The sequence below is a fragment of the Macadamia integrifolia genome, unplaced genomic scaffold (genome assembly GCF_013358625.1).
Source record: "Macadamia integrifolia cultivar HAES 741 unplaced genomic scaffold, SCU_Mint_v3 scaffold2500, whole genome shotgun sequence".
Lineage (NCBI taxonomy): Eukaryota > Viridiplantae > Streptophyta > Magnoliopsida > Proteales > Proteaceae > Macadamia > Macadamia integrifolia.
The window spans coordinates 6225-25219 of NW_024868754.1; the positions used below are offsets into that span (position 1 = coordinate 6225).

Genomic DNA, 18995 nt, shown 5'->3' on the forward strand with positions numbered 1-18995 from the left:
AAAAAAATAGGTAATCATGTAATTTTTCCAAAAAGAAAAACCCATTACTGTAAAAAATTAAAAACTAGATAAGATCTAATGATTAAAATCTAGAAGATTCAACTTTAGATAACCCATCAACTAAAAACAGCGATTGAAAGAGACAGATGCATGGAAATTCCTTCTTTTTCTTTCTCTATCTTTGTACCCATTGAGCTTAAATTGACCGCAAGAGTCAGTATCATTGGAATTTCATCATTTTGTACACAGTGAGCAAATAAGCTCTGAAATTGGCGTACATAGGAGTGAAATGGGGGAAAAAAATTTGAACCAAATACCTCATACCTTCACTTCGTTGGAGGGTATCTATTTTTGTCGGAAGCTATTACCTTCGCCGAAAGGAAGAGCACCTTTCCTTTATTGAAGAAGGTAACATTCCACTGGGGTTGGGATTTGGGGATTTTTTTTTTTTTTTTAAGGTTCAAAAGTAAAAGGGTTAAACACGTATAAAGGGTAGTTAGGTCTTTTTAAATTTGAAACTAACATCAGTGAAACAACGTTAGTTTTTTAGGTTTAAATGCAAAAAATTGGGTGATGTAATTAAGGCAAAGGCGAGGGGTGGTGGATGTAAATTTCCCTTTATATTTATATTATTCGTACTTTGTATGTCAAAAACATGTTAAACAGGTAGGAAGGGTAGTTAGGTCTTTTTAAATTCGAAGCTAACATCAGTGAAACGGTGTTAGTTTTTTGGGTTTAAATGTAAAAAAAGGGGTGATGTAATTAGGACAAAGGCGAGGGGTGGTGGATGTAAATTTCCCTTTATATTTATATTATCGTACTTTGTATGTCAAAAACATGTATGCATTTATGACTTATCTCAACTTTATGGTTAACTCTTCACAATATTTTGTATTTTGCATATTTAATCAAGAAAGCATTAGAAAACTGATTTGATAGTTTTACACACCAAAAATATATATCATCTAGATGTTTCGTTCGTCAAATTTTGAAATCAAATTCGAAAAACAACAACTCAACCTTATCTTAACTAAATGAAGTGGACTACACAAATCTGTACAAAGACAAAATATTAATAATTTATTTTACTAAACATTAATAATAATAAAAAGAGTTAATATTAATATTAATTCAAATGTCAAATGGGTTCAAATTATGTGAATAAGTAGGCCCCAATACACCTTATCTTCACTCTAAGTTTCAACTTACTTAGAGTTGTCCAAATGGCAAATAAATCTTTGAAATTCGAGATCTATGTGTTAACATGGGAAGGTGTAAGCCAATAAAAGGACGAGCGAAAGTTAAAAAATATTTGCAGAAGGATATGATGTGTGACTGTGCAAGGCAATCCTGACCATTCAATTATTGAAATATGGACATTAATCAAAAGGTAGCATGAGCATAGTTAGTAAAATACGCATATAATATGCGCATCCAAACGTTTAATTGAAAAGTTTGTAATTTGATGTATCAATCTAAAAAATCGTTTAATACGTGGATTTTAAAGATAACCATATTATACACGAATACTACTCGTATAATACATTACATACTAAAAAAAAAAAAAGATTAACACAAATGGCCCAAATCTCGATTCTCGACCCTTGTCTTCTAACAGGAACCGTAATCGATCGAAACTATAACCCTTCTTCTTCCCTCATCTAAGTAAATTGAAAAAAAAGAGGAACCCTTGCCCTAGTGACCCCTCTCCTCCATCTCCATTCTCAGTGACCAGCGACCAGCGACTGAGGGCGATAGGTAAGACATCAATACCTCCTGCTCTCATTCTCTTCTCCATTTCTCTTTTCATCGATTGTTGAAAACTCAATCAACCCTTTCTCTTCTCCGTTTCTCTTCCCATTAGTAGTTGAAAATTTAATCGAGGGCGATTGCATTTGCAAATAATTTTTAACGAGAAACAAGAAAGATTCAAAATAGATGACTCATATAGACAAAGATGGCCAAGGGTGAGATTCTCCAAAAGGGATTGAAATGAAAATCTTTCTAGGAAATTTAACATACAATAGCTATTTGAATTAGACCAATGATTATTTACAAACATAGTTGCAACCGAACAATGTGAAGAATTAGAAAGAGGGAAATGACACTGGTGTTTTCTTCCCTCTGTTCTTGCAATAATACATCTGAGAAATCAAAGGAGTTGAAGGGAGGGGGTTCTTAAGCCTTAAAATTGATCCATGACCAGTCTTAGATTGTACCCCCATGGAAATTTCAAGAAAATCCAAGCGCATCTCTAGGATGAACGATTGCAAACACTTATTCTCTATATTCTTGAACCATGTTTTCATACCAAGAAAAAAGAATAGAATATGTAAACGTTACAAGACGAGATGATGTTTGATTCTCCTCTTAGTTCTTTCTACCATATCCTTTTTAGGGGTTAAATTTAATTAATATTAAATGTGAAACTTCTAAAGAATGGAAAATGATTTTAAATTGAAAAATCATATTGGATTTTAGTGTCCAAAAAAACATGGTAGATTAGAATTTAGTTTCAAACAATCATTTTTAGTCCCGGATTTTTGCACCCAAATTTTTACAAAGCAACCGTATTAAACACGTACTGTATCATTGTCGTACGTATCTTATTGCACCAAATTTTTTGAAACATATTATTATCATATAGTCCATTTAATTGTTATACGTATCTGTTCCCATATTATTATCGTTCCCGAACTTACTATGAGTGTGAGTACTATCTGGTCAAGGAAGATCTGGTAGCGTCATATTAGTCTATCAGATAAGCTTCGCCGCCCATCACATGGGACTCAACAAAGGCTGATGATTCTTAACGTGGGATCCACAACGTTATTCCCAGCTATGCGTAACTGCTATCTCGGATTTAATAGGCTGGCGCAGTTTTGACTTATGATGCAACCAGTCACCCATACCTGTCCGGTGGAATCCATGGATGTAAACCATATTGTGTTGGTGGCTCAAGTTATGCTCCCTAGATCAAGCTGCTTGACACAAACATATCTCCTCCGTGAGATAGGATAATTTATATTCATCTTGTATACTTGTTCTATAATTAATGAAAATCCGACATATTTGACGGTTGATTTCTTTTATATTTTTTTGAACGAAAGAAGGTGAAGAAACGCCTCCACCAAATGATCTACAATCCTCGACCCTCAGGAAGAGTGAAATTGTGACGAATGCATATTGCATATGAGAGAGAGAGAGAGAGAGAGAGAGAGAGAGAGAGAGAGAGAGAGTTGAGAGAAGCATAGAGCGAGGCTACCAAATATTGCAGTGGGAAGGGCATAGATGTAATCTAAGGAATTTAGAATACTGGCAAGTATTAAGGCTCCCATTTTAAAACCAATTGACATGAAATTGGGGTGGTCTCTTGTAGCTCTTATACATGGTGATCAAATTATCCACAGTTCACGTGAGACTATCTTAATAGGGAGAAATAGAGATGATTTTTTTTTTAATTCAAACTGTAAACAATTAAAGAAAAAAAGAAATTATGAATAAGAGAGCTTGAAATAATTAGAAGAAATATATAGGAGATTGATAGATGTTATCCCCAATGAAATTTGTCCTAAATTGGTTGCTTCATTTCAAAGCCTCAATCTTTTATGAAATTTTTTGGGATTTGTTCTAATACTAAAAAAAAGTATACCATAAATGGTCAGTGCTTTTTTTTTTTTAATTGAAAGACAAAACTATAACTATAGAAAAATCTAAGGTTAGAGATACTTCTCCCAATTAAAGGAAAATTTACAAAAAAAAAGAGAATGGATGTATCTATTAAATATGGACAATCCCAACAAAAATGATTCTTAACATAACCAGGATATGCGCTACTTTATTAAAGGACTTAGGAATATACTGCACAAAATAAAAAAGAAACATCGCAACAATTGCCTTTGAAACCCAATCAAGGGAAGAAATATTCTATTAAGGGCATCGATAACTGCTAGACAATCTAAAAAAATCCGCAAAGTAGAGAGTTGTAGATTCACCCTCGAGAGGATCTCATCACCAATGATCATTACTTCAGTTAAAAAAAAAAATTGTATGCATAATTTCATATGATCCTACAGGATTGTATATTGAGAACAGACAAAAAACCTTCAGCTGATGACGTGGCTCGCATGAATCAATAAAAATACTTATCAAAACATTTAATAAGACGGGTGAAGTGATCATTTCAATGTCCTATGTCTAAGATGTAGGAGCACACGACAAGGCAGTGTTGTTTTTTCCATGGAGAACTTCAACTTGCACAGTTGCACCCATTTTCTAATCTGGGAGTTTGGTCGCAACAGCAGGGTGGGATTTTGCTTTCCATGTCGCGACATGACTCGCGAGAAAATGAGCTAATTATCGCTGAAGCCACCCTGGTGCAATCATACATAGAGAAGGAGCCGATGTTCCAGAAAAGTATAGAAAACGTGGTTGGAAATAAGTTAGAGATTCACTGTTTGTGGTGGAAAGCAATCAAAGCATGAGCTCCACATTCCACAAATGTACGATATGATGAATTCTATTCCAATATTATTACTTATTGGAAAGTACGATAAGGTTCTCGAACCAATGGTCGATGCCCGATGGGGGGTTTTTGGGTTAAGGAGTCAATCACACATTCACATAATGGTCTTGATCGGTTTGATTTTAGTGTAAATGGTTTGATTTAGTTTGATGCAATAATTTTTTGATAAACTTAAAATCGAATAATTTAATAAGTAGTTTCATCTTTTCATATATGAGAATCAAAATAATTTATAAACGGTTTCGATTTAAACGATTTACTAACGGTTTAAACTTTAAAACCGAAATCAAATCACATATTCAATTTTAAAATCAAAATTGAACCATTTAATAAACGGTTTTGATGTAAATGGTTCAATTCGATTTCGGTAAACGATTTCAGTTTCAAATTAACATCCTTACTGATTCACACCAATAAGTTGCACTTAAGGTTTCTGCTTGGGAGGATCTCTTCGATTTGGTTTCATTGATTTCAGTGTGAGAATGAGTGAAATTAAAACATGATCCAATGCATGCATCCATTTCGATTTCAGTTTTGTAAAGGTATGGGTTTGGGTTCGATTTCTTGGTGATTTGGTTTTGATTTAATATTCAAAAGGGAAAAAGGGATTGCTCAGGAGTGTGGGAGTTGCACCCATAGTTAGCAAATTCGGATTCGGGAATTATTCGGACGGAGAATTATTCGGAATAATTCGGACGATTAATTTAAGGATTCGATCAAAAAAGCTTATTGGGTTTTTTATTTTTTATTTTTTTTGGTTTTTTTTTTTAAATAATGTTTAAATGGACCGAATAATTCGGTTTAATTCGGATTCCGTCCGAATTATTCGCGATTTATATTCATTTTTGAAAAAATCACGAATTTTAAAGAATTTTATTTTTAATTCGGATTCGGTCCGAATTTTTGATAAAATTCGGAAAAATTCCTCTCACCCTTTGTGTCTAGGTGCAACCAGTGTTATCAATTCCGCCGAATAATTAGTGAATTATTCGGCCGAATTGATAACACTGGTTGCACCTAGACACAAAGGGTGAGAGGGAGAATGACCCCCCCACGCCCATGAAAAGGTAGAAATACCCACCCTATATATTGATGCTTTGATGTGAACTCCCATTGACCCTCGTATTGGTGCAAGGGTTACAACAACCCACAATAGAGAATTCTTCCTCTATTCATTGGTTTCAGTGTATTATGACTTAATTTTGAACTCATAAATTTTAACCTAAACACATGATCCAAGAAGCTCATATCAACTTCAGTTGGTTGGGGCTAAGTTTTGACACCCTTAGTTCAACGTGTCGCTATGATATCATATTTTGTTAGATATGTATTAATATCATTCGTTATCATATCATACTTTATTAGATATGTATTGATATCATTAGTATCTAATATTGAGGCCTCATCAATATGATGGTGATGTTGAAGATGTGAATTTGTAACCAAAATCGTTTATCAAAATCGAATCGATTCGTTTACATCAAAACCGTAAAACCATTTGGTAAATGGTGCGGTTATGGTTTCAAGTTTCAGATTGATTAGCTAAACGGGTCGGGTTGGATTTAACTGCGAAACCCGTTGGTTTCAAACCAAATTGGAACCGTTTAAAACCGTTTAAACTGATCCGATTAATCCGTATAACAATTAAATAAAGCAGGGGTAGTAATCCGTATAACAATTAACAATTAAATTAAGTGTCCTACATGCTTTGGTATGATTTATTGCAATTCAGTTCAAATTTAGGTTTTAGATCATGAACTTGTAATCCATATATATTACTATTTGTTATCACAGAAGGGGTGTTTTGGCTGAACCACATGTCATTTTAATATTTTATGCTTTAGAAGGCTGGATTTGGATGTTGTATGATATTAATTCTATATGTTTGAGAATGACCATGCAAATAAATAACACTAGATCATCAAATTAAGACATACCATCATTAATATAGAATCTCTTATTTGTGATTGCCAATTATTTTTGGATAAGCTTATGATCTTCAGTTTAGAGATGGTTGCAAGTTATAACAAACGGATTGTGAACCGTGTTACAAACCGTATGGAACAAATCGAAATCGAAACCGTTTAAAATCGTGAAATTGACATTGTTTAGAAACTGTGAAAACCAAAACTGTTTACTAAACGGTCACGGTTTCAGAAAGTGGAACCATTTAGTAAATGATGCGATTATGGTTTTAGTCAAATAAATGTGAACCGAACAAATCCGTACCGTTTAAACCAAAACCGAACCAATTAACACCCTTAGGGGGCATTTGGTTCGATTTATCCATCGGACCAGATCCCAGGGAATCAGTTTCCGATTTAAATTAAACCGTTTGGTTCATTTTTATGAAAAATCGGTTCGGAGTCATGGTGGCCAGTAGAATCAGGGTAACCAATTAAAAACCATGATTCATCCGGATTAACCTCAATAGGTTAATCCGGAATCGAGTCACGGTTCCGGAGGTTCGTATAAAAGCGATGGATTCAACTGGAGTTCATTTCCACATCATCCTGCGATTCTGCCGGTGAAGTCCGACCTAGGTGCAGCGACGGTGAAGCAACAGGTAAAGATTCTGCGATTCTTCTTCTCCTTCTTCTTCTTCTTCTTCTTCTTCTTCTTCTTCTTCTTCTTCTTCTTCCTCTACTTCCTCTGCTTTCTCGTTTTCGTCTTCTTCCGCTCATCTTCTTCTACTTCCTCTTCTTCTTCTTCTTCCTCTTCCTCTTCCTCTTCGTCTTCGTATTAGTTTTTTTCTTCTTCTTCTTCTTCTTCTTCGTATTTTTCTTCTTTCTTCCTTCTCTTTTTCTTCTTCATTATTTGTGTCTAGGGTTTCTAACATTTACCCTCTGGCCATGACAGCTCGCATCTGAGAAGAACACCTAAAACCGAGTTGATTGAAGGTGAGATTCCCCTCTTATTTGTATTTTTCTTTGTATTCTTGGGCTTCATTTGTGTTTTATTAGGATTATTGAAGTTCGGTTTCTATTTTTCAGGTTGTAACTTCATATCTAGGGTTTACCCTATTTCCAAATCAGACGATCGACTCCAAGGTTTGAAGAACTAGAATCGAAGCTTGATTTAAGGTTAGATTTCGACATTTATGTGATTTTTTTCTTCTTTGGAACCGTGTTCTTACTGTAATGTAAATACGGTTTCAGTTTTTCTTCTTCTTCTTCTTCTTCTTCTTCTTCTTCTTCTTCTTCTTCTGAATGAATGAATGAATATGTGATGAATGAATGAATGAATGAATATGAGACGGTTCCAAAATTATTCCACATGACACCAACATTTTCCTTACTGAATGAATAACAAATGTTCTGCCATTCGATGCCCCCAACTTGAATTACAAACTACCCCTACTGAACCTCATCTCTGACAGAGCAACACATCACAGGATTGGAATTAAAAAAATAAAAAAGAAGAAGAAGAATAACTACTCTTAACTTTCCTTGTTCTGGTCTAAAAGAAGCATTTGCCATTAGAGAATTAAACATCATCCCATACAGGGAAAAAGCAGTTTCATGTTTTTCCTCTTTCCAAATTTGGTTTCTGATAATTTTACAAACACCAACAGGCATAAAACTGATACTGACACTCAAAATAATCCCTTTTGGATGGTAATATAAATAATTCGGAAACAAAAATATCAATCAGTGTTGTACCAAAAGAAGAAATATAAATACCTCTGAAACAGCCATGAATTGGTGATTGGATGTGTTGAGTTCCAGATTTTGGTTACTGCCAAGCAATCAGATTTGCAGGTTGTAGATTCAGTAATGACACAGGTTGGGTATTCTCGATGAATTAACCAACACAGATAACTTTACAGTGAGGAAGAACACATCAGGAGCTCCCAAAAGAAAAATCTTGAAATGGTTTGTTTGGTTACTCAAGAAACTTAACCGTGAATTGGGAGTTTACACAAGTTAGTTGGAGACCGAAGGCATACAAATGAGTTTTCGAGGTAAACTAACAGGGAAAGAAAGATCCTGCAGTTCTGAAAGTTTTGTGCCACTGATATCAAGCAACTCATGATTGAAGAGCTAGAGAACCCATTACTGCTTCATTTGTTTAATCTGTTTCATTGTTCACTACATTGGCCTCTGTGTGGATTCACTTCGCAGGGAAGAACAAGAGTCAGAGACATGGACTGTAAGAGCTATTCAGTAAACACATGAGCATTTGCAGTAAGCTAATTAGTGATCACTCTTTCATGGAACCCAACAGTTGGTTTGTTCTGTCTCTGCTACTACTCACTCTTGGAGTCCTTAGCAGTTGGAAGGTAGTGCTGCTGGACAAGAAGAGTAAGAAGACTATTTCTTCACCAAAAATAAAAGAGAGAAATATAAGCATAGATAAATAAAATTTCTTTGTCAGTAAAGCGCCTAGTGTATCATGTGGCTGTAAATAGAATCCAAACAAATACTTGTTTTTTTTCCCTTCATTTGTCATGGCCATTAAAATACCTCAACCTTTCTTACTTGTTCTGAGCAATATTCCTTTTGGTTGATCTTTGTCATTATATATGTTCAAGACCTTTAGGCTTGATAGTGAAAAACTACTACTTTTAATAATACCTTTTATATTAATAATATAGTATAACATCATTGAGCAAAACTATTATTTAAGATATCAAAACTGATATGAAAAAAAATCAACACATAAAATTATTTAAGATATCAGAACTGGTTTGAAAAAACAAACTTAGAAATGAGTTCAGTCAATTTCTTATAAGTAATATGAATCCCATAAAATTATCTGCTCCTATTACTATGATTCTATTTGTTTATTTCTAGTAATATGAATCCCATGAATTTTGGTTTCATGTTCTGTTTTTTGGGTCATGTAGACAGATGAATATCTGACATGGTATGTTATGGAAGCAGAAAAAAAGGTTGAATCTCACAACCTTCCCGTGGGTACTCAGTAACAATTTGTTTTTTCTTTGCCATTGCTTCTTTTTACCCCATTACATGAGCTCTTGATGTCTGTTACGATTTAGGAAGAGTCCCCTATCTTCTGTCATGTGTGAATCTTTTAATTTTTTGTTCTACATCAAACATGAATTGCATTTGAAAACTTGATTTTCAAATTTGTATAGTGATTCCAAGATAGGTGAGTAGAAGACAATATGAGTACCATTTCCAAATTTGTATAGCACCAATTTATTATTTTTTCAATTTGAATGTAGATTTACTTTTACAATGGAGTTTGATGAAGGCTACAGGAGGCGAAGGAAAATCATAATCTTTGCAGCGACTGCTGTTGTTATAGCAGTCGATCAGTATATAAAAAAATATCTGAAGAAAGAGCCATACCGTTGTGAACCCCTGCGTGGTATTACTGAAACAGAGAGAATTATCGGTCACACTGATAAAACATGTCGAGAACAAATAAGGTTAAGCAAGAGGGTTTTTTTTAGTTTAAGTCATTTGATTAGGGAGAAGGGTCTACTGAGGGATAGCAGATCTGTGCAAGTGAATGAACAACTAGTTATGTTTCTACATACAGTAGGACACAATGTTAAAAATCGTGTCATTGCACACAAGTTTGGACATTCTGGTGAGACTGTCAGTAGGTACTTTAACATTGTATTGGGAACAATCATTAAATTGTACCCGATACTATTGAAACCTCCAAGTGTCGCAGTGCATCATCGGATAACAAATAATGAAGGAAGATTTTACCCTTATTTCAAGGACTGCATCGGAGCCATAGATGGGTCCCATATCCCTGCGTGGGTGCATTTAAGCGACCATCCGAGGTTCCGTGATAGGAAGGGTGATATTTCCCAAAATATCCTTGCTGCCTGTGACTTTGACATGAAATATACTTACATTCTTTCTGGTTGGGAAGGATCAGCATCAGATGCTCGAATCTTAGACAATGCATTACATAGAGACGGCGATGGAAAATTGGTGCTGCCACGAGGTAAATATTATCTCGTTGATACTGGGTATGCTAACCAACAGGGGTTCTTACATCCATATCGAAACGTTCGATATCATCTGAAGGAGTGGAGAAATATTGATCAGTCACCAACTGATAAAAAGGAATTGTTTAACCTGAGACATTCACAATTAAGAAATGTGATTGAACGTTCATTTGGCCTCCTGAAGTCAAGATTCAAGATCCTGAAAAACCAGCCAGAATATCCTTTCAAAACACAAGCCAGAATTGTGTTGGCATGTGTGTTGTTGCATAACCACATTCTTACACAGAATAATGTTGAAGAAGAAGAACGATGGCTTGATGAAGAGGATGAAGAGGTTGAAGAAGCTAGTACTAGTACCCAATCCACTTCTCACCAAGTAAACGATGATGTTGAAGATGATAGTTCTGATGACGAGGATCATGCGCTGGAGAATGGTGATTGGGATCTATTTCGAGAACAAATTGCTGACCATATGTGGGCTGATTGGGTTGCAGCCGATTTGTCCAACTCAGATTGAGTATTGAAGAACTAGAATATTTGTTATTGATAATATTGCAATTTGGAATGTAAATTTTGATGTAGACAAATTTAAATTTTTTTTTATTTTGCATGGTTTGGGATGACTGTATAAACATACTTGGAAGCAGATTTTATTGTAGTATGTGGACTATTATCTAAATTGCAATATTAGGTATATGGATTCCAATATTTAGTAATTGTTATTATTGCTTGATTTAAATTTTTTTTGTTGTGGGATGCATGTATGTGGACTATTATATAAATTGCAATATAAGGTTTATGGATTTCCCAATTAGTAATTGTTATTATTACTTGGTTTAAATTTTGGTGTTGTGGGATGCATGTTGCTGGACTATTAACTAAATTGCAGTACAAGGTTTATGGATCTCTCAATTAGTAATTGGGCTTCTTGCTTGGTGTCAAATTTGTGCTGTGGGATGCATGTATGTGGACTATTATCTTTATTAAGCAACTATTAGGTTTATGAATTTCCCAAGTAGTAAGTGTTAATGATTGCTTGGTATTAATGAAATATACTCACATTGTATATGGTGTATTTTGTTAGTTTTGATGTGATGGAACCAACAGGAGATTCTAATAGTAGGTCACGAGACATTGCTTCATGGCCTAGCGCCGTTTCTCATTACATGTTGGAGTGTGTATTGAAGCAGTACAAGAGTGGTAAGGGTGGAGATAATGGACTGAAAAATGAGCAGTTCATTGAAATTGCCAACCAACTGAAGGAGAAATTATTTACTAGTTACGACTGTGAACAAGTGAGAAACCACTTCCGGATTTGGAAGCAAAGGCTTAGAGCATTGAGTGACCTACAGAAGCAAAGTGGATTGGGTTGGAATGCATCTGATATGAGATTTGATGCTCCTCAACACTTCTGGAATGATTATAGGGTATAATGGGATTCTTTAAATTGTTCTTTCTATATAATTGTGTGTTTTTTGTTTCTTACTTACAACATAAGCACATTGACATTGTCCTTTATATTGCTAGAAAAAAGAACAAAAGTATTGGAAGGAACATAGTGTGCTCCCAATTCACCTTGAAGTTGGAGCTTTGCTAAGGAAAGAGATGGCAACTGGGAATGATTCAACAGTCCCCTCTGAAGCTGCCACTGAAGTTATGATGGACGTGACAGGTACTCATGTTGAGGGAATAGGGAACAATGATGGTGTTGACTATGAACATATTGAAGAAGAAGAAAGTGTTCCTTCCACTCCCATTGGTAGTACCAGCCGTTCGCGAGGAAGACCTCGTGGGTCCGTCAATAGTGGCAGAGAAAAGAGGAAGAAGGGTGTAGCTGAAAAGGTGGTAAGTCCATTGAAACAGATTGCTAACTCAATCGAGAAGATGGTAATGAGTGAATCTCAGTCTGAATTTGGGAGAGCCATTATAGATGCTGTTGATGCCATTCCAGACCTCAATTTTCAACAAAAGTTTAAGGCCAAGGAATATTTCATGGCCAAGCGGAATTCTGCCATTATCTTCTTGGGAACAAAAGTAGAAGATAGGCGAAATCTGCTTGAGATGTACTTGCCAGAGATTGAGAAGAATTGAGGTGATAAAAGTAAGTGTTTGGATGGATATCCGACAATGGTTTTATTGAGCAAGAAAATGTATCTGTTTGGTTTAAGTAATTTTTTGGTTTATGTTAAGTCTGTGACAATGGATTAAATGTAGTATTAAGACAGGTTAAGACAATGGTACTTCATATGTTTCTATCTGAATGATTTCAAGGTTTAAATATGGACAACATCATTCTTATTTGTCCATTTATATTTTGGTTTATTTGGTATGGTATATATAGGGAGCGCATAAGAAGCCAATTTATTTGGTTTATGTGCCATTGAAGTCTCCTATTTTTTGTCCATCACACTCAGATGGGGTTGTACTTAATAGTATTTTCTATGCATATAGACTATTGAAAATGTTTGTGTTAACTTACAGATGACATCGAATATATCCGCTTGTGATATTGCAAAGTGTGATTACTGTGGGAAAGGTTGCTCAGTTTTCACTTCTAAGTCAGGGTCACATGTTGGAAGGAAATTTTTTAAATGTTCAATGAATTGCCACTTCTTCATGTGGGTTGACCATCTTAAGATGTGTGACTGTGGGAACGGTCAGTGTAAGGTCAGAACTGCGAAAACAAGTGCAAATTATGGTCGATATTTTTGGTGCTGTCCACAATCAACTGGGGTATGAATTTTTAAAATTTTTTGTTTAATTTAATTTTGTAAACTTTTTTCAGATGTTTAAGATTTGAATGTTTATTTTCTTGTATTCTTATAAAATGATTATATTTGCTTTATAGGTTGAAAACAAAGGTTGTGGAATGTTTGAATGGATATCAAGTTCAAGCCCAAGTTGTGATACTTACCAGACTCCACCTAGGTCCATATGCTCAGAAACATCAACTTCATCATCTCCTTCCCCTTCATCAGACTATATCAAAGGATACTTGAACGGTGCAATAAAAGAATCTGAGGGTCATATGAGGATGTTGAGAGATGTTCTTGACGTAGTCAAGAAGCTTGATTTAAACAAAAATGTATGATGAACTTTTTTGGAACTTTTTAGAAAGAAAAGTCTGAAGCCATTGTAATGATATTGAGTTCATTATCTATTTTTTTTTTTTTCATAGAAAGACTTAATTAGCATTTACTAGTACCTGGATGGACTCAGTACTATATTCGAGTATTTACGTGCTTCTTCTCTCATTTGGTCCTAAGGACCTATATTACTGGCTTCTTGCTTGGAGACTGTTGTTTATAAATACTTTGAAGCATATATATCTCCATAAACCAAATCATCCGCTGGTTTGGGCAATTTTCAGATCTGAATTATATGGTACACGATACCTATTTCGATTACATGAACTACAATAGAATCATGTCTTGTAATGTTCTCCCAGGTTTGGCCTCTTCAATTTACAAAAAAAAAAATACAAATAAAAAAATAAAAAAAATAAATTACTGCACTACAGTATTAGACTTAAAGGTTTAGGGTTACACTTTTTTTTTTTTTAACATATTACCATAAAAAAGAAAAGGAAAAAAAATTAAAAATAAAGTACATGTGTGGACCAAATTGTATTTTTAGGTTTTGTTTGTGGGAATTTTTTTTTTCAACAGAACATGGGTTCAAAGACTCAAAGGTAACCAAACAGTTTTACACTCAGAATCAATGCCCAGAATCAGGGTAACCAAACAGTTTTCACTTAGAATCAAGTGACAGAATCAGGGTAACCAAACAGTTTTCCACTTAGAATCTGGCCAGTAGAATCAGGTAATCAAACAGTTTTTTTAACGAGTTGAAATGATTCCAAAGAAACTCATTCATATGAGTTAGATCCAGAATCCATAATCCATGGGATCTGATCCGATGGATAATTCGAACCAAACGCCCCCTTAAAGATCCCTCCTAATCGTCCTTTGTTTTAGTTAGAAACCAAGAACAAATATCTTAAAAAAATGGAGAAATTGCTAAAATGAAGGAAAAAGTGGGATGGGTTCTGTCTTTAGGTGCAAGATTCAATTTTAAGAGACCCTAATTCTTGTGTCCCTTCCTCCTAGAGTGAGGATTTGGTCTTGGAATTTACTGCTTAAATGGTTTAAAATTTGAAATTTGTGGTACTAGGCATTTAATATCAGCGGAAAAAATTATCCAAACCCAGATCTTTTTGACCTTGTGATAGTATATAGGCACCCAACCAGCTTGATTGTGAGGCGCTGAATCAAAGAGCATCTAATATCTGTCTCAGATCAGTGTTTTAAGAATCGGATTGGATCTGCCAATCCTGATCCCTACCAACCAAGATCGGTTGATTTGTATTGTATTTCGAAGTTTAGGGCACATTCAATACAGAGCAACTCTGATCCAGATCGTATCGGAAATTCCGGGACCAATCTGGATCCTAATTCTGATCTTAAAACTCTCAGATGAATAGCAGGTTCATTGTACTCCAAATTTGAAGCATATGTAGCAGTTCTCCTGGCAATTCTACTGAAAGTTTCTCCCCAGGTAAAAACCTACCTGATATTTTTTCCTTTGTTGAACACTTTCCAGGCCATCCTTCTAACTCTTACTTAACTGTTCTTCATGACAGTACATATTTTCTGAGCTCAAATCACAGGGAAAAAGGAAATTAGACATGAGCAATTAAACAAAATCGAGAAATTGAATTATTATGAAAATGATCACAATTTCTGTACAGATGATGAACCTACTGTTTCAGAATCCACTGATCAGTACAACAATTAAAAACCCTTGTACAATACAACTCACCATATCTCACCATCATGGAATTATATATTCTCCTCATGCAAGGTCTCCTAGAGTCCTAGTTATCTTACATAATCTCTCTATCTTCTCCCGGTGCCCCCAAGAACGAACACGTCCAATCTTGGAATCCTTAATCTGTTCCCACATCACTAATTCGCTCAGATGTGATAATCAAACCAGAAGATGGGATCATACAGTCTACATAATATGCATCAACAAATACACAAACCCTTTCACTCATCCCATCTGTTCCAAGAACATCAACGGATTACAAACTTTTTAGTGTATCCACTCTGTCAATGACATCCAAAGCCTTGATCCTGTCAATGTCAAAATCGATCACAGGAAGGGCAGATAGTCTCCTAATGGGGAAGGATTCCTTCTTGTTATCACTAGTTGGTGAGTGATTGCTACTCTTGCTCAGCCTATTATGCTTGCTAAGCCTGGTTTTTACAGTATCAAATTCCTGACTCTTACTTATCCCTGGTGTCAGTTTCCTTTTATTCACATCCCGCAGCATCTCCTGGTCCTCAATTGTAAGGACAGGTGATGGAGAATTGGGCTTGTGTGTGGGCAGTGAAATTGTTTTCTGCGTGGGGGAGCGTACCGGGGATTTAATGGGAGACCTTACCCCAAAATTGGTGCCAAACCTTGATTGGCTGATGAGATGATGAAGCAACACTACCAATTCAAGTATATGAGCTTCGGTCTTCTCCTTATCAGCATGGTGAAGTGTCTCTATCCTAATTAAGTCAGTTTGCCCAGCTGGCTTCCGGTTAACCTCTGACCTGAAAACAGGAAAAACAGAGCATTTTGCATTCGAGTTTGGTTGATTCTGAAATTTTACAGAAGTGAGAGGAAACAATGTAGTAGTAGGTAGATCACTCACCCTGTATTTGCCCACTCACCAACCCAACCAAAACCATGATGAGCCCTGTAACAGAATTTGCGGCCACAAAGAAGATAGAATGATTACTAACCGAATAAGCACAGAAACAAGGTGATAAAATAGAGATAACAATAAAAACAAGGAGCAGGCCAGCAATTTTACTTCGTTGTATTAGCAGCAATTGGAACAAGCCACTGCAAAGTTTTCTCCATCTCAGCTTTTATTTGAGGAATAGTGAGCTGCAATTTAGTTGATCATAAAGAGTAACAGAAAATGAGTAGTTTAACAAATAAGAAGTCAACTGGAGAAATATTAAAATGGACTTGAATGAGCAACATCAGATGAACTACTATTTAATCAATGAATACCTCTTCTTTAACCTGAAATGACTGTAATTTGGAGCGTAAGGCCAATTTTACACTAGGTGGCAGTCCTTGGTATAATGAATCCCTGGTATTTGGAGGCACAGAACTTGAACGGGAAACCTGATCATATCATTAAATAGTTTATTAAGAAATAAAGAGGAGAATAAGATAGGAAGCTCAAGAGGCCTAGAAACATATTTTAAAAGAGAAAGACAGGAGGAACTTTTACTCTTTCCCTAACAATGATATTGTCTCTATAATTTTCCTATTTGCATTCCTGTAACAGAGATGAGATCCAATTCCCATACACGAAGCATGCCCAACAAGGATCCAGCCATTTGCGGGCCCTACATGAATCTTTTAATCAAGAGGATGACCTGAGTTGGGAAAGAACTAAGAAGCTCAGCTATCTGAACGAAACTTCAATATTGTCAGCTCATGCCTAGAGCTAATTAGGCAGGTGGATTGGAACTAAACACTCACCAATCAGAACTATTATGGGATTAGCATTCCCTAATCAGAATTATTGTAAGGATCAAACAAGGTGGACAATCTCTAAACAAGTTACCATACCTAGCACTCTAGTAGGATCTTATTGCATTTCTCCAGTCTGCAGACTTGAAACCAAAATAACTATTTCTTTTATGGGTTTATAGGGGTTAATGAAACCATATTTCTTGCAAACAGTGCATTCTTTCTGAGCTTGATATGGTTAAACTGTATTATCCAGAAGACAGTGTTCACCTTGCAGCTGGCATGCAAAGGAGACTTTACTGCCAAACCTTTTTCAATAGGATAATCAGTTAACTACCAAAGAAGCTCATGGTTAATTCCAAGATGGAGCAAAAACATGAACTAAAGCAATAAAATACAACTCAGACAAGGAAAGCAACTGCGAACTTACAAGTGTATCAATCTGAGTGATAATATTTGCATAATGCAACGCAAGACCAGCAGAACCCAATCTTTGATTATTAATCTGAGATCCTTTCACTGGTTTATCACCATCTGCAAGTAGACCATTGGAAGAATATCAGAACTTCTTCTCAAACAAACATACTTTTTACTGTGAAGAAAAAATCCAAATACATTGTCCAAAAATGAATAAAAACAATCATACAACATAGCACAAAATGCTCCCACCCAAACAAGAAAATAGAGATATTTTCTAATCCAACTGGTGAAGTCATCTCCTATGAAGCAAGTATGAGCACCTCCTAAGAACTAGTGAGAAAATCAAGGTCCCAACTCCCTGGGGGCTTCAAACTGAAAGGAGACTCCAGCAGGTCAAGGTGGCAAATAGGAAATAAAGACCAAGAAAACTTGCATACTGGATTGTACTCAATATTTGCACAATTATTGCATTTTATTCCTTCACAGGCTTGTGAGTGGTAACATGATTAGAAATTGTTTGCAAGGTGATCTAAATGTTTTTAAGAGAATGACCTTTAGTTTTAATTCACAGAGAAGGGGCCATTGCTTGGAGCTATGGTAAAAGGTTTGTGCTGTCACAGCTAACGCCCAGATTTCGAATCTTGAGAGGGGGCACTTTGTGCAAAGATGCCCAAGTTTAGGACAGTCTCCATGCTCATCCCCCTCCCAAGACCCCACATAGGTGCTCCCAGGGGGGGGGGGTTCCATCACTGGGTAATGACCCCTTAAGTTTTAATTCTCAATGTTTAAACAAATGAAGCAGTCACACTTGCAATATTCTAACCAATTTGGTTTTTAATTAAAGAGAACATGATAAAATGAAAACCACATATGCCTCTATAGGAGCATAAATTTAATTTTCAAGCTTTGAAATAAGTACCAGCTCCACCGAAGGCATCATGGATCTCTAAATGTAAGAATTGAACAATGTCAACAAGCTTCTCCATCACCTGCAGTGAATGGGATATAAAAATCTTTGAAAGCTCTATTTTGTCATAAATAATTAGTTCAACAAAATTCAAAACTAGGCATTTTATGGTCACAGTAGATAGAGGACCGTAGTGCCTCTTCGAATGAGAAGGCTGTAAGCAGCACTGATTAGCTACCTCTTCCAGGATGTTGGACCATAGTGATTTTTTCTTCAGACTCCTTACATGCTTCCTCTGGCTCTTCAATTCTTGTCTCAAAATTGCAAGGCTGTCTCCTACATATTAAAGAAAGATAAATATAGTCATAATTGTTTTCAAAATCCATGTGAAGCTTAATTTATCCCCCAAAAAAATTCATGTCAAGCTTATATCTCGAGTCTTGGCAACCTTCAATTTAAGTGCTTAAAAGAACCCCTCAAGGGTTAAATCGAAAAGTTCATCCCCTCAAAAGAGTGAGGCATCACCCCATGGTAAGTTGGGGACCATGCACTTCATACATTAATTAAACAGGAAGGCACAACTTCTCAAGTCATTTATTTATTACTTGTTTTCTTCAAAATAATAATAATAATAATAATAATAATAATAATAATAATAAAAC

General features: G+C 35.5%; 2 protein-coding genes and 1 long non-coding RNA gene across 5 annotated transcripts; 1 reads left to right on the forward strand and 2 right to left on the reverse strand.

Moving 5' to 3' along the window:
• The first annotated feature begins 7544 nt into the window (after positions 1-7544).
• Positions 7545-13737, forward strand: LOC122066620. 3 transcript variants are annotated; one of them, XR_006136414.1, is made up of 4 exons: positions 11833-11887; positions 11988-12561; positions 12942-13193; positions 13309-13737. XR_006136414.1 is itself a non-coding variant. In XM_042630452.1 (3 exons), the coding sequence occupies exons 2-3, from the start codon at positions 12942-12944 to the stop codon at positions 13549-13551; spliced, it is 495 nt and encodes a 164-aa protein (XP_042486386.1). In that variant the 5' UTR covers positions 7545-7608; the 3' UTR covers positions 13552-13737. The 3 variants fall into 3 exon arrangements, 2 of the variants coding, with proteins under 2 accessions (XP_042486386.1, XP_042486385.1); XM_042630452.1 differs by lacking the exons at positions 11833-11887; positions 11988-12561 and adding an exon at positions 7545-7608; XM_042630451.1 differs by lacking the exons at positions 12942-13193; positions 13309-13737 and having other exon boundaries at positions 11988-12760.
• On the reverse strand, positions 7981-9043 carry LOC122066621. The gene is made up of 2 exons (XR_006136415.1): positions 8998-9043; positions 7981-8346 (listed from the first exon to the last, which is right to left on the reverse strand). It is a non-coding gene; the product is annotated as an uncharacterized LOC122066621 (long non-coding RNA).
• A 1418-nt stretch (positions 13738-15155) lies between the features above and the next one.
• Positions 15156-18689, reverse strand: LOC122066618 (protein PSK SIMULATOR 1-like). Its single transcript, XM_042630449.1, has 7 exons — positions 18572-18689; positions 18346-18415; positions 17437-17540; positions 16536-16652; positions 16330-16406; positions 16168-16212; positions 15156-16066 (listed from the first exon to the last, which is right to left on the reverse strand). The coding sequence occupies exons 2-7, from the start codon at positions 18410-18412 to the stop codon at positions 15547-15549; spliced, it is 930 nt and encodes a 309-aa protein (XP_042486383.1). The 5' UTR covers positions 18413-18415; positions 18572-18689; the 3' UTR covers positions 15156-15546.
• Positions 18690-18995: the final 306 nt, after the last annotated feature.

Bases quoted from the DNA above. Each gene is read 5' to 3' on its own strand.
- LOC122066620 (XM_042630451.1), top strand. From the start codon at position 11,846: ATGAGATTTGATGCTCCTCAACACTTCTGGAATGATTATAGG. The intron at 11,888-11,987 runs GTATAATGGGAT...TTATATTGCTAG, and splicing joins ACTTCTGGAATGATTATAGG to AAAAAAGAACAAAAGTATTG.
- LOC122066618 (XM_042630449.1), bottom strand. From the start codon at position 18,412: ATGGAGAAGCTTGTTGACATTGTTCAATTCTTACATTTAGAGATCCAT. The intron at 17,541-18,345 runs GTACTTATTTCA...GTCTACTTGCAG, and splicing joins TGATGCCTTCGGTGGAGCTG to ATGGTGATAAACCAGTGAAA. The intron at 16,213-16,329 runs GTAAAATTGCTG...ATTCTGTTACAG, and splicing joins ATTGCTGCTAATACAACGAA to GGCTCATCATGGTTTTGGTT.